Raw genomic sequence first — 17,494 nt, 5'->3', positions numbered from 1 at the left:
TGTGCGTGAACCCCCCTGGTGGTGGAAAGATTCAGAAAGAAATTTATTGGAGCAAACACGAGACGTTGAGATGCTGTTGCTTTCCTGGGGTTAATCGCATACTTTCAAAATAAATACAATTTTGTCAATGCTGCGGATTGAAAGAACTATATGAAATTATCGCTCTGTTATTGAAAAAAAAAAGTCCACTTCCACTTTCAACTGTCCCAGTATCGCACCCATGAAACAAAACTTGACGCTATACTGGACTGACATAACCCAGACACACTCACCTAAAATATACTGTACATCGTCTGACCCTTTTACTTACAGTGTTAAATCTGGGCTAGTCTATTTAACAGAACGCAAATTCACTGAAAGAGAACCATGACTTGTATTATTGTATTTCTCTGTGGAATTCAATATTTTTTAGTTGCATGACACAAGAAACAGGAAGCCAAGTGGATTTTTTTTAATTTGATTGTGAAAAGCAGGAAATTTACAAACAGCTTTAGCCCTCCAGCAAGCCAAGTCTGCGTCACCCTTCCAATGACAGGCATCCACTTCACCAGGCCCCTTGGTGGGGGTTTACATGGCAGAGTTTCATAAACTGGAAGAATGAGTGACTTTGTGCTGGACAACAAATCAGCCGAAAAGGGCCATCTGTACCTGGCGCCACTTGTCCGGAGCAAGCTGCTCAAGCCTTACTCCGGACTGTAATGTCTGAGCCAGACACAAGACAGATGCGCAATTCCATTTGTGGAATAAATTCATTCACAACACGATAATAATATCCCCTATTCAAATCAAGCCAACAAAACAGTGGCCCACGTCACATAAAAAAACATCCATACACAAACACATGCATTTCCGTGGAAATACATTTTCATCTGTGAATTTGTCAAGGATGATTTGGAATGTTCATTTATTTTGCATTATTTCCAATTCTTGAAGATGGCACTTCATAAAATGAGTCAGGCATTGAGCTAATAGTACAGCTTCATATCTGACAAAGTCATATGTAGGTCCATACCCAACTACAACAGAGAAAAAAAATGACAATGGTGATGTATGATTTCCAGAAGACATGGACAGCATCCTCGACATACACACTCAAAACACATCCATACATACATAGTTTAGGACAAATTTGGCCCAGGCAAAGGGCTCGCAGAGTTGTTATCCTGATTGGCCACTTGGCTTCCTCGTGGTGGCACCTCAATAATACGGGGCTTGTCGATGATACGAGCGCGACGGTCTCCTTTCTCTACAATTCCAATGATCCAGGCACCCTGACCTCCAGCCCCCAAGCTTTGGCTCTTCATCTCAGAACAAAATTTGGCTGCCTGCTCTCTGGGCAGACAAACCAGCAATCCACCTTAGAAAGGGAGATAGAGAGTGTAACAAAAGTGGTCAGACTACCAGGTGTACCAGGTACACAGTGTCCAACAATCAAACCTGAAGGCAACACGTAAAACAGATATTTGGCCAGACTGGGTCAGCGGTTGGACACTGATAATTGTTAGCTTTTGCTAATTTTTAACAATACTACTGATGGAACAAGCCCTATCACAATGTCATTCTTTCTATGTATTTATGAGCAACTGTAGTTGTTGTTTGTGCCTGCAGTATTACCGGATGTCTCAGACGATGTGCCCTGAACCAAATTGAATATGTTTCCACATGCTTTGCTGACGGCAGCCATTTTGGCTATGATGGGTAGGTTGTGGATAACGAAGGCCACGTCGCTGCGTTGTTGCGTTGCAAGGTTGTTGGCGTGCCCCAACAAACCAAAGCCTGTCACGTCTGTTGCTGCGTGGGCCTGGAACTTGTGCATGAGACCTGCCGCTGGAGGGAAAATGGAAACATGATGACCACACAAGTAGGTATTCAGATCTGCTGGCACGCACGCATGTACACTCAAAAAAAGATGACAACACTCATCTGCCTTTTAATTCAAATATCTTTTCTGCCATCCTTGTTGACCATAATTGTAGCAATCTTTCAATACTACTTGGGAGTTTTTGTGATCATTTTTAAAATGTCAGCTAATTATTAATTAATAAAATCTATTGAAAGATAGAGTTAAGAAAAAGATGGGCAGAAATAGACCAACAAGAAAACACTGCATCAAAAAATGGATCGTATCAAATGTATGCTGCATACCTGTACGGTTTAGTGTTGCCATCGAAAACATAGCTTCCTGATAGGCCTCTTTAACTTCCTGCTTGGTGATGACAAGCTTGATCTTGTTCCACCGATCAGGCTGGTTAGACAAAGCAATTCAAATGCATACATAAGCGGAGGAGGAGGAAGACAGTAACGGTCAGAATTCTAGGAGAGTGCGTCATGCCCTGTTTGACCACGCACAATGAATAGTACTGACCTGTTCAAGCCACTGGTGAGCATTAACAGCCACCTGTGTCCCCAAAGGCTTGGTGAGGACCAAGACATCGCCTGGGACAGCACCGTCTGGACTAGAGGAGAGAAGGAGAGACCTTTAAAATGCGACCTGTCAGCAGGCCTGGCTGTCCTGTTCTGAGTTAAAACAAAAAATTTGCCTCAAGCTCTGTGAAGAACATTATGCAAAAAAATAAACACATAAATAATTTAAAGGGGGAAAAGGGGAAAAAACACCTTTCCTAATGTTTGTTGAAACAGTCAGTATGACTTGAAAGTAGCTCATAACAATTATGATTTGAGAAAATCAGCAAAAATGCTGGCAATGACTAAAACAGTACAAACACTTGTTATTATCTTAAAAAAAAAAAAAAAAAAAAAAAAAAAAAAAAGACATCCAGACGTTAAATACGGGCAACAATTACACCACACAGCTTTTGAGGAACTCGGAAATAGTTTTGCAACACTACTCAGATGCAAGTTGTGTTCAAGAGAAGCAATTTTTTTTTCAAGCAATTTTAAATTCGTTAAAGGGGAATTTGAGTCAGAATTTTTCTTCAGAATAAGTAGAAAAAAACAAAATAAAAAACAGCACCTGAAAACCAATCAGAGACACAAGGTGTGACTTAGCAGGCTTAATTAATTTTGCAAACGTGCCCTGGGAGCATTATTAAAGAATAATTGAATAGTTTTCTGTTTGAGCACGACTTTGTTCAAATGCACAGCACGTGGTGCTGTCGAGAGCAATCCTTTGAGAGTGACTTACAGGATGAAGTCGTTGGGCTGGCATACAACTGAGGCCACTCCCCCTATAATGATCCATGGATTGATCACCGTCTGGCCGCCTGTCACCGAAGTCCCTCCTTCCTCAGCAGCATCACGAAATCCACGAATCATTAGCGGCATGACACGCTCGCGGTCCTGCATCATATTGTGATCAGGTAAAGTGCATCTCAAACAACGTTCAACATTTACGGTTAAATAAGTCAATAAATATTACCTTGTCATTCATCTTCTGGCTAACACTGAGCAGCATCAGCATGTTATCACACTCAGTGATGCCCATGGCATATAGATCGCTGAGGACATTGGCGCATGCAATCTTGCCCTGCGAGGCAAAGAAAAGACAGTTCAATTCATCTCCTCAAAAGGTCCTTTTTGTTCAATCCAATTACTGGTATGCGCAGGCCTACAAAATAGAACGAGACCCATGCTGTTTCATAATATTTTTTTCTCTAAGGTTTCTTGAGACTTCATGTTTCTGACATTACGTTAGATAACATCTACCTCCATCTATTGGAAAATACTAGTGCTTTGCACAAATAGGTGGTGATTCAACCCATTCGTACGAGTGGGCGTGGCAAATGAAATATCCAATCAGAATTTGCGGAATCAGATCAGATGGTATGACGTTACCGGAACCGGCGTTCTGTTTCCATGCTAACTGTGAGTGCAAGTCCACTTTCGATTACAGTTCCAAACTTAAACCATGAAGTAACACCAGTTGACGCATCTTAAAAGAGAATGCTATGAATCTTTTCAAGGCGCCCTGCAAATCTTCTCCACTGATATGACGAACAGGAAACACAAATGTGAAGACTTCAATGAGTTCTAATGAACTTGGAGCAAATACACTCATGGTGGCAGCGATGTAAGTGTCATCAATTAGCCAGGGCTTGCTTTAGTTAATATCTGTGGTTTCGCAGCGAGTGACAAAGTAGCATACAGGCTAACTCATCCAGCATTCAGGATGTTTGCCGCAAGGAATATTTACCACTATTTTAGTACTACAAAGTGTGCAATAACCGACCCAGATTCTAATGTTGGAACTAAAAAGAACAACTATTCTGTAGTTAAAACAATGCGGCAGCAACACGTCTGGTCAAATTAATGGACGGACTGACAAACAACATGTGAATATTATTTTTTTTAAGGTTCAAAATAATAATAATAATACATTTTATTTATAAGCGCCTTTCAAGACACCCAAGGACACTTTACAATAACAAAAAACACAAAACAATACGGGTTGAGCAGCGGCAGCCAAAACGCGCCAGCGTTCACTCAACCCGGAAGTCAGAAAATATCTTCTTAAGAATAACAGGAATTCTTAATTGTAGATATCTGTAGCGTGTTGTCATTAGGGATGTGGGTGAACTGGAAAGACTCGACTATCAAACCTCAGAGCTTCCCCTTGGAGGAAAATCCTCACCATCATGTAGGGATCCTCCACAAGCGGGTAAAAGAAGTCTGTTGTCTGGACTAAAGACAGCCCGCCGTGCCTTAGAGGGATCACACAGCAGTCCATCCCCACTCCTGGAATCAGACAAGGCAGATAAATAATACTTTGTGGATTACACGTTACAATATGCGTGATAAATGTCACACAAGCAACGTTTGCATGAAGTCAAACTGTTATGTCCACCAAGTCACTTGTTCCCCCCTAACCCCATTTGAGTCAGGATCTCTAAAAACAAACCTTTTTCATATTACTTTTTAATAATAGTACCTATTTTGTGTTCAGAAATACTACAGCTGAATACATGTAACTTAGATTAGACATTAAACATATAAAGAAACAATGGCGTGATCTTGTGTACGTGATGGCAAAGCATGTTCCTTTGTTGACCACTTAAACTGCACCTGCTATAGCTGGTCATATTTGCTGTTGGGCTGAATGATTTATTTCTATAACTGGGTAAAAAAGAATAAAGTGGTCAAAACTTTGTACTTTTGCTCCAATTTTCATGTTTTCAATGTTTCTTAGTTTAAGACTATTGGAATTAAAAAGGTCTTTATTGTTATTTTGCTTCGGTGTGCTGTTTGTATTTGTCACTTTCAAATTGTTGAATAAAAATGTGTTTTTAAAAAAATTGATGCGATAAGTCAATACAGCATTGTATAGGTGCCTCATACATTATTCATGTGTTTGCAGCGTTTGGCTTTTCCAACTTTTCTTATTTGGAGAGCATTTGTTTCATTGTTTTGTGTTTTTTCCAGTTTGCATGTGTGTGTTTGTCGTTTTTTTATTGCATCTTTTTTGTTTGCAACGTTTATGTGTTTTTAGCTTTTGACCGTTCGCGGCGCACGCATGACGCAAAGCCTCACACAATCAAATTACGCTGACTCATACTACCTTGTCTTTTTTAAAATACCGCAAATTTTTTTTGTCATATTTCTCGACGACATAATCTTGGCACCTGAGTTCTAGCCCCCAAAAAATATTTGTTCAAAAATTCTTGAGCTAATTTGTGACAGCAGCATATGAACACACGTTAGCTAGCCTGTGCAGCTACGCTAGCTAGAAAAGTCAAGCGTCGCGGTGCTGGCCTTCGTAATTAAAAAAAGAATAAAATATCGTTTCCTTACCAAGCCGAGGGCCGGCGGTCACCTGTTGCGCGAACTCAGATGCTTGGTCTCCGTCCTTCCCTGGCCCGTCCGCCCGGTTCGGCTCGAGTCCCGCCAGGAGTTTGAGCAGAGCCTCCTGCGGGACCTTGCAGCCTCATCCTTTCAAGTCCGAGAAGGCTGTGAGACGAAATCCGCGCTCCAAGCCGTGTTCCTCGGGGGTGAAAACCTTGTATCCAGGCGGGAAACAACCCTCGGTTCCCATCGCCTCGGTTTTGGCAGGCGGGGAAGTTGAACCTGACATGTCGGTCTGGAAAAACCTTCAGGTTCTCAGGGCGGGCGGAGACAAACTATCACAGGTTGCAGTCCAAGATGAATGGAGGACAGCGCCGAACCACACTGTAGGCAAACTCTAACAGGAACCGGTAAAACTACTTTGGATTATACCAAAATAAAATACATATATTGAGGTCACCGCATACAAAGATCTTTTGTTTTATGCCTCTAGATTATGCATATGGTTGTAGAAAGTCGTAGACAATGTAAATAACATTAGTGTTTTAGTGGTCTCAAAAATAAGCATTCACTGAGAAGGTAAAATATTATTTAAAAAATCAAAGTATTCTTATTTTGAAAGCAATATTGATGTCTCTCTTTCTCCAATTACCTTGCCACCACCTTCGGCCAGTTTTCTAAAAGCACAAAAGCAGTACAGAACTATATAGAAAATATAAACTCTTAACTGCAACTACCTCCTCGCGGTCAAACCAGCCTACACCCTTATGTAGTTTATTTCTGTTTATACCAGGGGTCCCCAAACCTTTTCCTGTGAGGGCCAAATAACTTTTCCCTTCTCTGACGGGCACCGCGATCGGTTTGGACAGTGGTGACGACTGTATTTTTAAATCGCAAAGCATCACTATACATGTACCTCCCTCGCCCCCCAAAAATATATTTTATTTGGACATTTTACATCTAATACAATAATCAAATTAAAAATAACAGCATGATATGACAGTTTGATCGCTCTATCAAATAACCATGAAAGAAAATGGATACGTTTACTCAAATATTTCACCTTCCTTCGGTATTGTATTTCAAGCACAATGACATATGCCAATAACATAATTGCTGAATGTTTTGCTAATTGTGCTCGATTTTTTTTGTCCCAGTCCTGCCCTGGTAATCTCCAACTATTTTAGCCAATTTCATTCACATTAACGCAACTAAAATAGTAAGATAAAAATGTAGCGAGGACACAAATAGCCAACACAGAGCCCAGAGGGTTCATGGTATGAATGCATCTTGTGTGAGCCAATGAACATTTGATTTATTTTGGAATTTGTCAACGGATTGAAACTATTTTCATTACACCAACAGAGATTATCTATCATAACAGACAATAATCACAAAAACGTTGACCTCAATGCTTTTTACATTCAGATAATTGATAGCTACAGGGAAGAAGAGTACACAATAAAGGTTCTCAGTGATATAGCAGTGATGTAGTCGACAGTATACATAGACACAGTACAAAGAGAATGGCTACCGGTACTTTGTTCACTCAGAGTTAAACCATCTCAAGTACAGATATGTTTTGAGGTAATGAAGACTTGCAACATTAATGACCAAGACATACGGTATTTGAATATACACCTTAATTTAAAGCTCACTGGGTTATTCGCTCACGTTTACCCTTCAGGGAGATTGTAAAAATTATTTTACTATTGTTTTCTGTTAAAGGTATATTTCAGGTCCAAAGATTAACTATTGTTGAATAACAATGGATGATACAATTCAAGAACACGTTTAATTCCACACACATCAGCCGTTCCTCCTTTAGGATACCACTATCTCAGCAGAGTAAAGTGAGAGCAAGAAAGGAAAAGGCATCAGGGACTAAGAACAAACCCTGTGAAAATGCAGATCTTGTTTGCCAAAGAATTACATTTAAAAGGTAGGTGAGACCTGGGAAAAGCAATGGACAACAACAAAATAGAGTGGAAAAGGACAGAATTGAAGAGTGGGGAAATCTACAGCAGAAAGTGAATGGGTGGACCAGGTCTAGAGGAATACAATGATGTCATTATTTCTTTTGTTCACAAGTCCTGTGTTTGGCACCTCTTGATTCCTATCATCATCATTTTAAGCATCCATATTAGGTCAACTTTATTAAATGTGTGTTGCATTTAAGTGCAAGTAAGGTGCGACTACAAAAGTGTTTAGCTCAGCTACACACTGAGCTGGAAAGGGACCTCTCCCCCCGTCTACACCGATCAGCCATATCACTATATTCTTCCGATTAATACTGTATAGGAGCTAAAACAGCTCTGACATGAACGTCACAAAACCTTTGACGGTGTATCGGGACACCAAACGATTAACATCAGACAAGTTAAATATGTGACGCTGGGTTGGCACCTACTCTCAAGTACATCGGAAAGGACCTCAAATGAATCCAAGTGTTTGGAGTTTGGATGCCAAGTCAACACCTGGACCTTGCTGTTACGGACTTTGGATGCCAAGTCAACACCTGGACCTTGGTGTTACACACCAAAAAAAAAAAAGAAAATCCACAACCTTTTACCTTTCTACACTTATATTCTATACAAGGGTGACTGACACTGCATAGCTACTACATACCTGTAGCACTGCCTCCCTCTCCCCCCTGTTGCATTGTACAAATAATAGAGGGATTATATTGAACATTCCGGGTGCACAGCAGAACGGTTCTGGCATGAAAAGGCAGACTGAGCCACCATTACTGCATGTCTAAGCAGCTGAACACGACAGGTTATTTCTTAAAAAAATAACATAAAATAAACAAGTTTGTGCTTTAGTACCTTTCTGTGGAGCAACGTTGTTAGACTTACATTAATTACATTTAGCGCCCATTATCCTGTTGTTGGGTCACTCGATGTCCATTCTCAGATCGCTTAAGGTAGGTACTAGGTGCTCCCGCAGAGATGCTGACTCAAATCAATTAACTTTTCGGGTAAAATGGCAACATACCCAAGTCTAAAATCTTAATCCATGACAGGTGCTATTGTAACAAGCACCTGTCGTGAATTATTTTATTCAATTCACCTATCAGTGATTATAATGCTATGGCTGGTCGATGTATGATTATTGAAGGGAAGATGAACTCTGAATCTGTTACTGTATGCAGTCCATAACGTGGATTTGCAGTGTGTCCATATCTGGAGCGTGGTACTGGCACTTGGGACAACATAAGTCTGGCAGATCCTCAACTCCTGCTGCTCCTTGATCACTAGGCTGCACCAATCCTGGATTGCGGTACAATGATGGAGGGGGCGCCGTGTTGAAAGCTCCGGCAGAAAATCCACCTGACAATAGAGCATAAGCGGGTGCCTCTCAGTGACAAACTTTTCAGAAATCTTTTTGCCGTTATACTGCAACATTTTTCTTCAATGTAGCAAGTAAACTTGCTCCTCGGCTTCAAGTGCAGAAATGTGTGCAAGAGCCAAAGTGAGAAAAAAATTGCCTTATCTATGTAGAATGAGAATAGACAATTTAAAACTGCATTGTGTTAAAGTTAAATTTTGACAGTATTCGATTTTGACATTAAGTTTGTCCGTAGCATTTTTCAGTCGTGGTGTACCCTGTGGAGGCGGAATGTGTGGAACCCGTGTTGGAAAGTCCTCCTGATGCCTCAGCTTCATCTGCTCCATACGTGCCCTGAAACAGTGGAAGATGTGGTTACTTTCATGAACCTGCTTCAGACGTCAATCAAAGTTTACTGTTCCAGCATGATAAAGAAAATGCAGATCCTTGACTCGATTTTAAGCATGTGCCAAGAGCCCTACTTGATAACTGCAGGAAAGCTTGAGGCTGATACAGCATCCTATTAATGCACCGTAGTTCTAAATGAACGTCTGGATCTCAAGATCCGAAGCAAATACTCTCGACTTCCTCAAAGTGTGTGGATAAACTGTGTCCGCAATCATTGGATCAACATGACCGGATTCGCCAAGGAGACAACCAGGGTTTTTTGTTTTTTCGACAGATATATTTACCGGGATGTGGCTTCCTGTTTGTGCCTATCGATCTCCGCCAAAGCGTGATTCAGCTGATCCTGCAGCTCTTCTTTCTTCTGGTTTAGCTTTTCTCTTGCTTCTCGTTCTGCAAGGAAATCTGCTTTGTAGATCTCAGCCTGAACATAGATCAAAGTAGAGAAGAAGCCAGGTTATTGAACCAGGTTGTACGGTCATGTCAGTTTTACAGCAATGCAAAACGAATGGTTTATGATTGCTAACAACTAACTGACTGTTCAAGCAGAGATTTCCTGCTTAGCTGAGAACAAAAACAACTATAGCAAGTTCTGACATGCTGTATGGGTTTGGGGATTTTTGAGCCGTTTCAAATGTTAGGCAAAATGTTTAACTTCACAACTCCCACCGATAAAAGTACCCCGTTAATCATGCCCATGAAAGTGGGGGCCTATAACTGTGAATTTGTACCTGCGCAGTAAGGACAGGAACCGTCTCCAGTGAGCCTTTTTGCTGCTCGACCTCCTCCTTTAGTTTGTCAATCAAGTCCTGCTTGAGGGCCAGTGCTCTCTCAGCCTCCTCCAGTCGGCTGCACAGATCTCCTCCCTGAAAAACGTGGGTGGTACATAAAGATGGACGTGAAAACATAAACCTGGTATTGGTAGAACAATTTGTCTGGATACCTACCTCATTTTTGAGGATAGAATCATAGCTTCTAACGAGACACGTGTAAGCATGCTGAAGCTGTGTAAGTTTTTTCCTAAGAAACAAGAGGGAAATGAATACCAGCATTTGGTTAAAGGGGGGTGTGCATTAAAAAAATTGTCAGTATGAGCCGACAGAAGTACATAAGTAATATGATCTGTGAAATAACATCCCTATCTGGCCCAGTCTTGTACCTCAAATTAATTTTTCAGAAACCACAGCGCCTGAGGGAAAACAACTCATCAGAGACAGAAGCAAAATTTTGTTCACATTTAGTGTTCTAGTAACGCTATTAAGAATAAGTCATGGGACCAATGTAGCACCTGTAGCTAAGGTTTGCTTGTTTACAATGCACGTTACGTACAATGCATGTCCCATGCACATTTGTGTGTGTGTGTGTGGGGAGGGGGGGGGAGTAACTTTGGTCAGTCTCAAGGGGAGGAAGGACTCGTGAAGTAAGGTCACACTCAAATCGTGCTAGCAGTCTAACACTGCAAACTCCTCTTTCATAATACCAATACTCCCCGATTTTAAAAACATTACATTTGATTCATAGACACAATCTAAGGAAAAGAACAGAGAGTGGAAACTCAATTTAACAGCAGCTAGCTTTGTAGAAGTCCGATAACGATGATGAGCATTTGAATCAGGTTTGTTAGAGGAGAGAAACACTTAAAAATGGCTGGATAGGGGCTCTCGAGGGCCAGACTTGGGCACCCCTGGCCTAAAATCTTGGGTTTGTCGGGTTTTTTTCAGCATAGCTAAACACTTTTTTTTAAACGAACATCCTTGCACATTGTTGCTCAGAAATTGTGTGCGTGTGCTCGTGCGTGTGTCCCCACTTTTCCACAGTGACAACATTTCTCTCCGTCTTGAGGGCTTGCTCCAAGCTCTGAATCTGCAACATAAGCTTGTCCATGTTCACATGATGCTGATTCCTCTGCTGCTCCAGTTCTTGCTCTGCCACCAGCAGGGCTTTCACCTTACTACACAACCTGCACACAAGTACACCAGAGCGCCGATGAGCTCACACTTCGGCACTGTCTTCGAAATCTCAAGTTTGCCCCAAAAGTGATAGCTTACTTGTCCTCCAGCATTTTGCGTTCTTGCTCGCTTTTGTTCAGGCAGCTCTGCCTCTCATTCAGTTCTGCTAAGAGAGATGTTGCCTGAGCTTTGAGAGCCTCACAGTCCTTGTCCTTTTGCTTCAGCAGAGCCTCGGTTCTGTCACGTTGAGCAGAACTCTTCTGCAGGTAGTCAAGCTTCTCCTCTAGCTCACGATACCTATTAATTATTGAATCATAATTAACTTTGACCATAATTGTTCACTTAACAAAAAACAACAAAACGAACAAAAAAATGATCCATCAGAAATACGCCACTTAACAAATACAATAAATGTTTCATGAAATCAAATTATGCATTAAGTATGATGACTCTGGGGGAAATGGAAAGAAAAGATCAAAAAGAGTATTATTTATCCTCGATTTGATCTTTTCTATGTAACACAACCTGAAGAATTGTAACATAACGTCTAGCATCAAAGCCATTCTCATCAACTGAAACAGTAGAATAGAGAATCAGCCTGTATTGAGAAAGTGCATGAATAACTTGTCAGGCAAGGTCTTGTCAAGTTGTAAAACGGAAAATGATAATGTTGCCTTATAACTGTACCTCTTGACACAATGGTTGGTGTCATGTCCAACTAAAAGATACACAGTGATTAAAAAAAAAAAACATGTTTTAGGCGTGTGCCTCACTGTTCACAAACAAACAAACAAAAAAACAAACAAACAGACAGAAGAGGTTTCAGTGAAGAAGACAGTTGCGAGTTTAACATGCATTTGACCAGGAAGAAAAGCCACACAGAGCTGGGGGCTCACCTGCCCTGCGTGGCCTGAAGCTGCTCTGTGAGTTTAGCCAGGCTAGAGCTGGTACAACGAACAGGAATGAAGGGAGAAGGAAGTAGATATAGCAAAAAAAAAATAATAATAAGGCTTTGATTGCAACAATAAAAAAACAACATGGCAAGCACTCTTGGATGTTTAACCCAAAGATTCTGTGTTAAGATTAATTGAACAACACTGTTGACACACTGGACATTTTAGTAGTGTTAACTGAAACCCTGAAAATTTTTTTTGTCATAAAACATCATACCAGTCAGAGGAGTGCTGGGCTTCACTGCGATGTTGGCCGGCCTCCTCAGCGGCGCTGCTTGCCTGTCAAAGACATTCATGTACAGTGCCGTGAAAAAGTGCCGTGAAAAAGTATTTGCCCCCTTCTGTGTTCTTTTCATATTTATCACACACACAAAGATTTGAGTTCATCAAACAAATTTTAATATCACACAGTGACAACCCAAGGAAATACAAAATTCAGTTTCTAAATGCCAATTTAATTTATTTAGAGACCCACAAAAAAAAATCTCTATGTGAAAAAGTAATTGCCCCCTGAACCTAATGATGGGTTGTGCCACCCTTGGCATCATTGATGTGTCACTGCTTTTGTACATGTCTTGGGCAGGATTCAGTGTGATTGACTGTGTTGGCTACAACTAGAGTCTGTCAATGTCAAATAGGAAAAAAAAATATGACAATGGTTCCATTCAAGTTTACTGTTTCTTGGCAAATAGTAAAGTCGTTGCTTGCTTTTTAATAGTTCTGACAGGGGTCAGAAAAGTATTTTGCGACCAAATCACTAAGTTGGCAACATTGATGCTACTTTTCTAAACTAGCGCCTCTTGGTTCACAGCCATGATTGACATGTAAGAAGTGCACATCAATGGAAACAACGGTTTGAACTACGGAAGCAATTAATCAGCCCTTCGTTCCTCGTGTGCAATTTGGGCCTAAGTGGATCACCAATACCTGTGCTTGGGCCAATTTGGCCGCCAGCTGATCAATGCAGCGACGCATTCTCTCTCTTTCCTTTTCACCCTCGTCCCTCTGCCTCTCCAACTCTTCGTTTTTCTTTTTCAGATCGCGCATGCCTTCCTCCAGCTTTTCTTTGTGGCTCTTCACTTGCAGGAAGTCATTTGCATATTGGACGGGCTGCAGAGAGAAGCATGCAATGTGACAGAATTCTGGATGAGCGGATGCAGCGAAGTAAAGTGTATTAGTAATGAACCATACGGTATGCTCATGATGAGCTAATGGGCAGACAATACATAAGTATCGCTGCTCTAATTCAGTGGACAGCCCAGTGGTTTATATGAGTGAACCGATAAGGAAAATTTGTGTTCATTAGTGTAAAGGGCGCATTACGATGAGAGACTTTGCCTTCCAGCAAAACCAGAAATCCCCACAAAGCCCAAATGGCCTTTTACTGGATGTACTGGACAGCACTGTTTCTCTCACAAAAGATGGCCGTGGTCATGTGGTGGTACATGCTGATAAGGAGAATTAATGTCAACAGAGCTAACAGTAGAGGGATCCATTTTGGTTTGCACTTGACAGGCCTTTTGGTCATGATTTTAGGCTCATAGATGACCGGTATTACGTGGTACGAAAACAAAATCTAGAAGAAGCAGCAGCAAAGAAGGTAAGATTGGGAAAAGGGTTTGAGTGAGCTGTCTCACCTGGCCATTTTCCCTGCCCACTGAACCCCCCGATACCTCTGTAAGGGAGGTAGGGGGGGTTGGGAGGGCACTACTCACGGAGCTACATACACTTGCATCACCCTGGAACAGACATGCTCATTAGACGGAAAGTAAACAACTACATTAGAACCCACAGCATGCTGCAGGTGTCCACTCAAAATCTTACCAAGCTACGAGGGGGAGTTGTCTGTGTGTGTTGATCTGCTTCCTCCGCTGTCATCTTTTCCCGTTGATCAAATATCTGAAGGAAAAATGAAATTAACTAAAGGTGCTTATTTGATGTTATGTTTTTTACTTGTAGCATTCCCTCCATGGTTTGTTGACCTTTCTGTGTTTATTCCGAATCAAATAGGGATGGGTTGGTACTGCGGGGAAGTCTGTGGGTGTTTCTTGTGTCTAAGCTACTTGGTCTTATGTTTAGAGGACTCCATCATGGAGTGGAGGAAATCACTCGAAGGAGACGCTTTCCTTGCTGTCGCATCATACGGAGCCTTTGCCAATATTCTTGAATCTCTAATTGAGGACATTAAAAACATACAAACCGTAGAGCTCAGATTTATAAAGCATCTCTCAATAAGCTCTGAATGATGTGTATGGGGCAGTATCTATCAATATATTGCGAAATGAATGTGTTTCAAACAATGTCAATAAAATTTGAACATTATTATCTTTGTAAAGGTAAAATATTTGTTGTATGTTGTCTTGAGAGGCAAGAAATTTCATCTGTGCTGTATAGCACATTTAACAATAAAGTTGTACTTGACTTGATATTTGATGCCTGAAGATTTTATTGGATTGATTTGGCTATTAAAAGGTCAAGTTACAGACAATGTCAGATTAACTTTTTATTTATTCCACTCATTCTAGTGTCGACCAAGGAATCAAAGCATTTATATCTGATTTAAAGACCCATCTGCAGTTTTACGGTGCATGCAGGTTAAAGACTGCACACATTTAAAGACTGAGGTTATTTTTCCTTCAGAGGGTGCCCCAGTTGCTTGAAACATGCAAATACCGGAAACACGTAACCATCCTCATCTTTCCAACCTAAATGCTTCAGGTGTTGCCGTGCATATATTGCACAGACCAAATTAATTGCGTATTGATGAATTTTATAAATAAACTAACCTGTGGTGCTTCAAGTGGGCCATTCTTTGTTGGAAAAGAGCTTTCAGTCTGGCTGGAGCTACAGCAGTGGTTGGATGAGGAGGCCGGTCCATTCACCATGCCTTGTAAAGAGTGGTTCTCCAGTGCCAGCCTTTCCACCAGAGCCCTGGCCTCTTGGAAACGACAACTGAGAAATTCCCTATCCTCCCTCGTCTTTCTCTGCCAACCTTCCATCTCTTCACAGCGCTGACGCAAGGCAAGGTTACTCCGCCGCAAGGCTTCTGAAAGACAGTGTGATGGGAAAGGGGAAGTAATCAAACGGATGCACAAAATGAATTCATTCAGTAGAAGTGAGTGATCAAAGCATTAATTCTTAAGAGGTGCTTCCTAAATTAAAAGACCTGAGAAATGTAGTTGTTCTACATTGTGCTTTGTGGTAATGTAGAGCTACAGTAGAGGAGTGCTTTGTTTTCTTTGTCCAAGAAGATCACCACAAACCAACGCCCTAACACATAGTTGGTGCAATGTTTTTTTCGTTATTAATTTCATTAATTTATAATTAAATTTGATTAAGTCTGTATTGAAAACTTGAATTGCCAAGGGAATAGGATCACCTCATTGAATGCATTGGTGCAGACAATTATTCACCTTTGCATCTGGTAAGGGAAGTGGGATTTTCCTCAAATTCAAGTTTGAAAACTATAATTTGTCTGCCAGGTTTTTGAATGTTTAGACAAAGAATTTTTATACAAATGAAGTTTCTCTGTATCCAGCACATTACTGGTAGCACAACTTTTATCATTATGTTGAATTGGTTCTATATCTGTCCATCATGTTCACTAATGCTTTCATTCTATTCACTTTAATCTTGATTGCAACTGTCTATTGTATAAGTATGTGAAACACGTACCCTGCTTGAACAATTCAGCACTAAAATAAACAAACATTGATTCTCATAACACACGTGAAATGTCCTCAATGCAGCATTTGCTAAGAAACTATCAGTCCAGATGACACCAAATATGGCATTTTTCCATTTTCTAAAGGCCAAATAAATCTTGCATGCTTTAAGAGCTCAAATTAAAACATACACTAAAAATGCAGTATATCAAAATAACATAATGCTACTATTAAAACAATCTTCTTGAGAGATACAAACTAATGACAGTAGGAATTCTGTTACAAAACAAATAAGATACCAAAGCTTGGTGGGGGTAAAGGTGGACAAGTGGGAAAAAAAATCTGCATTTGCTCCCCATCTGCCAGGACAACCTTGTTTGCTAACCATAGAGTTTATTGGAGTACGTACCTCTCAGCTGATGATTGTCTCCAAGCAACCTGGTGACCACTTCATTGGCTGCCAGCTCAGGTGGGACCCTGAGGGCCCCTCCACTATCCTCTCCTGACATGTCCCACTGCAGTGGGCCATCAGGTTGGGGCTGCACCATTCCTACACGCACACAGATCAAAGCATTATGGTGCCCGTACAAACATGGTGTGTTAACGCGACACCTTCGTTTAGTTTGAGTTTAAACCCTCCACCATAACTGAATGGTTGTCGGAACCATAACAGTTACAATGCTACCATCACTACCGTGCCAACATGGATACAAAGAACGTCGTAGGTGACCGCAAAAAACATTACGTCATCCCCCAAAACGATGGAGTAAAAAGCGGGAGTTGGCAATATGCCTTGACAGATTCGTCTTATCTTACATGGAAAAAGTAGAGCACATTAAATAAAAGTACATATTTAATTTACTGATATTAATGAATCTTTGGAAAGTCGTGTCATGTAGAGTTCGATGTGTACCACGTTTCCACGCAGTATTGAAACAAAGTATAAACTAAAACATTTACCTTGAGCATAGGTTTATAAAGAAACGCTGGGAGATCTTGTGTTACCTTTTATTCTTTTCCAGTGTTGTTATCCAGAAAAGCAGGCAGGCAAGTCGGTGAGTAGGTCGCGAACAACCCGAAAGAAAGCCAGCTAGGAGAGGGCTCAGGCAGGCTATTGCTACACAGCTAGCAACTTAGCTTACACAACTAGCTGGGAAATTACTGCTACGGCTTCAGAAGCACTTGTTGACAACCACAGGAGCGGGCATTAACAAAGGGGCGACCACCGGTTAATCATCGGCTCCTCTATTTTCTTGTTCTAATAAAACGTTGTGCGTGGGTTGACGTTAACTGTAAAACACATGACGAGGCGCAGTGTTGTTAGCATTGTGTTGATTGGGAACTCCGAGTTTGGACTGTAAGGCAGAACAATTCGAACGCCACCCCAGCAACCATACAATGTTTTCAATTGCACCTTACCACGCTAATTGGGAAATAACACATTCCAATTTTA

General features: G+C 41.1%; 2 protein-coding genes across 7 annotated transcripts; both read right to left on the bottom strand.

Moving 5' to 3' along the window:
- Positions 1 to 436: 436 nt before the first annotated feature.
- sephs3 (selenophosphate synthetase 3) lies at positions 437 to 6,114 on the bottom strand. The gene is made up of 8 exons (XM_086130989.1): positions 5,749 to 6,114; positions 4,592 to 4,695; positions 3,380 to 3,487; positions 3,146 to 3,300; positions 2,366 to 2,456; positions 2,146 to 2,245; positions 1,615 to 1,827; positions 437 to 1,357 (listed from the first exon to the last, which is right to left on the bottom strand). Exons 1-8 carry the CDS (start codon positions 6,026 to 6,028, stop codon positions 1,119 to 1,121), a joined length of 1,290 nt encoding a protein of 429 aa, XP_085987115.1. The 5' UTR covers positions 6,029 to 6,114; the 3' UTR covers positions 437 to 1,118.
- An 896-nt stretch (positions 6,115 to 7,010) lies between these two features.
- ikbkg (inhibitor of nuclear factor kappa B kinase regulatory subunit gamma) lies at positions 7,011 to 17,438 on the bottom strand. Of its 6 annotated transcripts, XM_086130547.1 has the most exons (15): positions 17,047 to 17,433; positions 16,451 to 16,591; positions 15,163 to 15,422; positions 14,201 to 14,275; positions 14,014 to 14,115; positions 13,304 to 13,486; positions 12,594 to 12,655; positions 12,320 to 12,367; positions 11,523 to 11,720; positions 11,282 to 11,434; positions 10,422 to 10,494; positions 10,206 to 10,340; positions 9,762 to 9,898; positions 9,347 to 9,423; positions 7,011 to 9,071 (listed from the first exon to the last, which is right to left on the bottom strand). In XM_086130547.1, the coding sequence occupies exons 2-15, from the start codon at positions 16,587 to 16,589 to the stop codon at positions 8,881 to 8,883; spliced, it is 1,833 nt and encodes a 610-aa protein (XP_085986673.1). In that variant the 5' UTR covers positions 16,590 to 16,591; positions 17,047 to 17,433; the 3' UTR covers positions 7,011 to 8,880. The 6 variants fall into 6 exon arrangements, with proteins under 6 accessions (XP_085986673.1, XP_085986600.1, XP_085986918.1 ...); XM_086130474.1 differs by having other exon boundaries at positions 10,206 to 10,494; positions 17,047 to 17,437; XM_086130792.1 differs by lacking the exon at positions 14,014 to 14,115 and having other exon boundaries at positions 17,047 to 17,434.
- Positions 17,439 to 17,494: the final 56 nt, after the last annotated feature.

Source organism: Hippocampus guttulatus, chromosome 1 (genome assembly GCF_054856545.1).
Source record: "Hippocampus guttulatus isolate MCC_2025c chromosome 1, RoL_Hgut_1.0, whole genome shotgun sequence".
Lineage (NCBI taxonomy): Eukaryota > Metazoa > Chordata > Actinopteri > Syngnathiformes > Syngnathidae > Hippocampus > Hippocampus guttulatus.
Note: the sequence above shows the minus strand (reverse complement) of the source record. Positions and strands in the feature narration are given on the sequence as shown.

What these genes read in the sequence shown, in the direction of transcription:
- ikbkg (XM_086130474.1), bottom strand. Translation starts at nt 16,589, where the DNA reads ATGGTGCAGCCCCAACCTGATGGCCCACTGCAGTGGGACATGTCAGGA. An exon ending in GCCCAGCACTCCTCTGACTG is followed by an intron (nt 12,368 to 12,593) that starts GTATGATGTTTT and finishes TCGTTGTACCAG; the next exon opens with CTCTAGCCTGGCTAAACTCA. An exon ending in AAACAGGAAGCCACATCCCG is followed by an intron (nt 9,424 to 9,761) that starts GTAAATATATCT and finishes CCACTGTTTCAG; the next exon opens with GGCACGTATGGAGCAGATGA.